The sequence below is a fragment of the Raphanus sativus genome, chromosome 2, assembly GCF_000801105.2.
Source record: "Raphanus sativus cultivar WK10039 chromosome 2, ASM80110v3, whole genome shotgun sequence".
NCBI classification, from domain to species: domain Eukaryota; kingdom Viridiplantae; phylum Streptophyta; class Magnoliopsida; order Brassicales; family Brassicaceae; genus Raphanus; species Raphanus sativus.
Window position 1 is genome coordinate 20,506,678 of NC_079512.1, and position 5,387 is coordinate 20,512,064.

The 5,387-nt window shown below is 31.7% G+C and overlaps 1 protein-coding gene across 1 annotated transcript; it reads right to left on the reverse strand.

The window, feature by feature from the left end:
- Positions 1–857: 857 nt before the first annotated feature.
- On the reverse strand, positions 858–3,957 carry LOC108840501 (uncharacterized). The gene is made up of 9 exons (XM_018613327.2): positions 3,536–3,957; positions 2,734–2,920; positions 2,428–2,561; positions 2,173–2,285; positions 1,821–2,070; positions 1,566–1,721; positions 1,412–1,491; positions 1,288–1,337; positions 858–1,205 (listed from the first exon to the last, which is right to left on the reverse strand). The coding sequence occupies exons 1-9, from the start codon at positions 3,920–3,922 to the stop codon at positions 1,066–1,068; spliced, it is 1,497 nt and encodes a 498-aa protein (XP_018468829.2). The 5' UTR covers positions 3,923–3,957; the 3' UTR covers positions 858–1,065.
- Positions 3,958–5,387: the final 1,430 nt, after the last annotated feature.

Here is a 5,387-nt window from a genome sequence, read left to right on the forward strand (position 1 = left end):
TAGATTAATTCTTTTATATGTTAATTAGACCTCTTTGGAACCATCAAATTTTAGGAGCGGCTTTGGGCACAAGACATGTAATAGGAAAACGTGTATTTAGACAATGGTTCATCAGGATTCTCAGCCTCTTCCCCGGATACGCTCTCTACAATCTCTCTGGCCCGAGAATGGATCATAAACAGTAAAACAGAGGTTTCTACGGCTAGGAAAGCTACAAACCAGACCATTTCAGGCCCATCGAATGCATTAGTTGTAAGATCGGATGCAGCCTGGTGCTCGAGCAACAATGTCGCAGGCCTAGGATGGACACTACTCTCCACACCTCAGAACCATGAGTTCCAAGAACGATGCCAGTTTGTGGCTTTCCCCTTGATGGCGGAAGATCTTGCGATGCATGAAGCTATCCAGACTTGCTGACGTCTGGATCTAAAGGACTTGCGGTTTGAGTCGGACTCCAGCCAATTGATAAAGTGTACTAACGCCGAGTTAACCATTGCAGAAATCCTGAGTTTAATTGCTGATATTTTATCTCTTTCTGCTATTTTTAGTTCTGTATTTTTTGCTTGGATTCCTAGGGAAGAAAACTTTGTTGCTGATTTATTAACAAAGAACTCCCTCCTTGTAGGTGAACCGTTGGTAGATGAGGAAGGCTTTAATGCTCCTCTCTAACCTTTCTTTCAATTAAATGTGTGTTTAAAAAAAAAAAGACAATGGCTTGCTTCATCATGCGGTACATTTATGAATATGTATGTTTGTTTGTAAGTAGGCTGTAAAAATTATAGTATATTGATATTCTGAATGTTTGTAAAAAAATTAGTTAGAATAAAAGTTCTCCAAGTAAATATAAATTAGAGAAATTAGTCCAGATGGATTAACAGATAAAGCTAGAGAGGGATACTATTTCATATCCATTCCCTTTTTAAAGATTATTGACCGACTCCACGACAAGTACAAATTATCACTTACATACTAAAGATATATATATATATATATATATATAGATATATTATGAACATTTTCTGGTAAGACTTATTGTTTACGAAGATTAATTATAACACAAACTTATTATGACATATTGCGACCTCTTAGATCTTTTTGGTAAGTTGAAATCCAAGATTGAATTATTTTAATTTCTTTTTCTCTTTGCATCACTAGCCATTCTGGATCGTCCTTTCTCCTCGAGCTGAGGTCTTGAGAATGTGTACCTGTTCGCAGTATTAAAGAAATGCAATATTTATTCGACTTTTGAGTAATGCTCAATTTAAATTGAAAGTTTCAACAGATTACCTTTAAGTGTCTTGATGGCTACTATACTATCTGAAACATCCTCCAACACACTGAAATCCCATAACATGTTTTGATTAATTAACCTATTCAAAAAGTATATGTAAAATTTATTATGTTTAGTTACCCGCCGACGCTGTAAGGATCTGCTAATCCATTAGAGAAAATGATGTTGCTCCCAAATCTTCGGAGAATTAACTTGACATCCTGCAATATATTGTGACTGATTAGTTTTTATCAAACTACCGTTTATAATAAGACTTTAAAAAATAGTTAACTACTTGAATGCCGAAGTATGTAGTGATCCAATGAGGCCGAGGAGAAACACCATAGTTGGATTTACAGTCGTCAATGAAACTGGTCATATTAAACGGAGCCGTTTGGAACATTGTGTCGTGTTTGTCATGTCCTATAGGCATCACTATTTCGCTGCAGCTCTATTAATGGATCGTTAATGTAACTTAATTTTTCTATATATTTATTAGAATAAAAGTATTACTTTATGAGTTTGTTTTATAAGCCAAAAGTTTACATGCCTGCCAACTCCATGCGATGACACCGTTTGAGGGCTGTATAAACAAATCGGTTTCATAGCAAGACTGGTTGCCCATATAGGCAACAATACCTGCAAAAATCCGGTCAAGTACATAATTGTTACGGTTTGGTGGGTTGTCGATTGCGTTGCATAACGTATCCACCCAATCACCAGGATTCCCGTTGAATTGAACTGATTCTGCGTATATTGAGTCCAAAAAGTCTTTGATATCGAAGCTACGGCTCAATGGGCTGAAATTGTTTGTTACAGAAAGACTTGAGTACGATAAGTCTATAAAGTGTAGGTTACATATTAAATAAGCATTAAAGAAAAAAATTATCATTCTTACTTACGCGCAAGTCCTGAATTTTTTGCTAAGGATCAAGAGACCGTTGGATTTGGCAGCAACTCTATCAATCTCTTTCCAAGATTTACGGATTGTTTTATAACATCTCTCACTCGTTTCCTTGTAAAATATATTTTAGGAAATCATATTAGCCAAAACTAAACTTTTAAAAATAAAAGTTCAATGAGAATGGCATAATTGAAGAGGGTTAGTTATGATATATCAAACAAAAAACAATAATGTATATTATATTATATATTACCTTAAAAACATTGGTTATGACATGATAATAACCAAATTTTGGACGAGTATCTTCGAAATAGAGAAGAGGAGCTGAAGAAGCTAATGCCCCAAGTGCTATGTGTGGATATTTTAGCCTGAACCACGCCGCTAACACTTTTGTACCACGAAAAAAATTTGTCATTATTTAAGATACCATATAGCTATTTAAAAATTACCGTTGAAAAGGGAGATCATTACGTAGAGTACTCTTCTCGAAACAATATTCCATCTATAGTATGGTGTTAAAGAGAAAGAATAATCAAGCTACATAATAACGTGGACTTACTTCCACCATAGGATGCTCCAACGACGATGATTGGGCTGTGTTTCGCAGAATACTTCTCCTTAACGTGCAGGAGAATCGCTGCATAGTCTGCTAGAGCTTGTGCTGCGTTCAAATAACCCAACGTGCTCGCATTCTTTAATGCTTCTTCCGCCGATCCAAACGGCATAGACTTTCCATAATATCTATGCTGCATACGTTAGATTATACATTTTATACATATGCTATATAAAAAGCTAAGATCATCCACATTGGTGGTATCTTACTAAATCTCTCATCACCGGGGATATCTAATAGCAGTTCTAATAGAAAAATAATGAAATACAAAAAGGAAGAAAGAGAATTATAACCAATCCTATTTTAGAAAGTTTCAGAGCTCATTCGATACCTATATGTGCCATGTGAATCTTTGTCACTTATCTTTTGGTTACAATTTAAAATAAAACATTATAATTAATGTGTTTCAGAGATAAAAATATTAACTGAGTAAGATACTTAAAAGAAGATATCAAGCACTGGGGTTGCTCTAAAAAATACGAAAAAATGAAAAACTAAAAAAAAAATGAAATAAGAAAGCAAGAGACGTTTTTACATTGAAAAACTCACAAAATCATGAGACTCGTAATATATGTGTCCTATTTTGATTGGTCAGCTTTTTATTTTATAAGTTTAATTAATAATTTTATCATACAATTGTTATATTTGCAAGTCTCATTGAGATACTCCATGGATGTTTTTTTTTAAAAAAAAAACTCCATGGATGTTGGTGCTCTACTAATATACTCATGTAAAGCCACACACACACCTCTATGTAGACAAGAAGGGCTTTTAATCGAGGACCATTATCTTGGAAAAAACCGACATCGTGCAAATCAACTTCTAACGACGCTTCCTCTCCAAGAAAAGCTAAGATAGGTGCGTTGCCTTTGGCACCAGCCCAGTGCTTGGAATCGATGGCGTATCTTTGTTGAAACGTCTGGTAACTTTCGGGGGTGAAAGTAAAATGGTCGAGAGTCTGATCGTAGTAGAAGAATTTGAGATCAGAATTATAAGTAGAGGCATCTACTGTTTCTGTGGGTCTCGTTGTTGGGGAAATACCAAGTCGAGCGAGTTTGGAGTGTGTGAGAGGTACGAAATAAGGTGACAATATTGAGAAGACCAATGGTAGGAGAATAGTAAATGGAAGGCACATTTTAGGGTGTTTTGTTGTCTTAGTAACTTAGTGTGCTTTATATAAATAATGTTCACTAGGCAAATTGGCTTCTCCAGTCGAGCTCATTCAACAATGTATCTATGTATTAATGTATAGATCCTAAAAGATAGAATGCAATATATTATACACTAGATTAGTTTTTGCGTTCAAATTTTCCCGTGACAAATGTATATGTGTGTATATACATATATTTAATCATAATCATTTAATTGTTAAATTAAAAACATATAATAAACTAACAAAGTATATATATATTAATGTAAAATATATAATCTTAATATCATATACTAATATTTAACTGCAATATTTTATTATTAAATGAATATGGTAATGAACTTTTAAAAAAGTAATATATTCTTTAAATATATATTTTTGTCAAGATAGATTAACTTTTGAAAATGTAAACCACATATAATTTTGCAGAAAATTTTATTACAAGATTAAAATATTATAAATGCTAAAATATATATCATTTGTTTTATTTATGTATATATAATAATTTAGTTATAAAATATATAATTTAAGAATGAAATACTTTCTTATAATTTTACCATAGTAAGATAAATTTTCATTATAAATATTAAATATATATAAAATACTAAAATAATAAATAAATTTAGTTGATTTTAATTAACTTGTTCAAAATGTAACTTTAATGTTAATTTTATGTCAAATTTAAATTATTTTGTATATTTTTAATTGTGTTAATAATTATATTCTCAATCTTTTAACTATGGTAATAGTTATATATTTTATATTTTATATTTGAATTTCTTTAATTTGATTTTTTTGTAGTAAACGTGTTAAACCATGTCACAATTATGAAGGATTCATGTCATCTTTTAAGTGAATTATATTATCATTTTTTGTAAATAATGTACGGGGGAATTCATATTTTCAGAGTATGTTCACTTTATAACTGATTACAAAGACATTAAACTCCTATAGTTTTACATGAATCTATAATCTATGCATACAAGTGTCAGGCCCGTCTTTGGCCTAGCAAGTATATATATATAGCTGGCACAATAGCACGACTATGATTTTATACGATAACACGTAATGATTATATGATATTGGGGTATTTTTCAAAAATATCATAGGCGAAAACACATAATTTATTTACAATTTGCCCAAAACATTTTGCAATAAAATACATATTGTTTAGCAAGAGCTTCTAAATTTTTGTTAAAAAATGAATACATAAACGTGCATTCTAAAACCAACATTATACTAAACCTCAAAATCCAAACTGAACATAAACTCCACAGAAATTTGAGAATTTGTATCATTTACGATGTTTAACGGGTGACCAAGTAAAGAACCCAGATAATTCCATGTTTGCGAGAATTTGTTTCCTGGTTTGGGCAAAAAAAAAAAACGAATCTTCAACAACTATTTTATAAAATACATTATCCTTTTTAATATAAGAAACATTTTTATC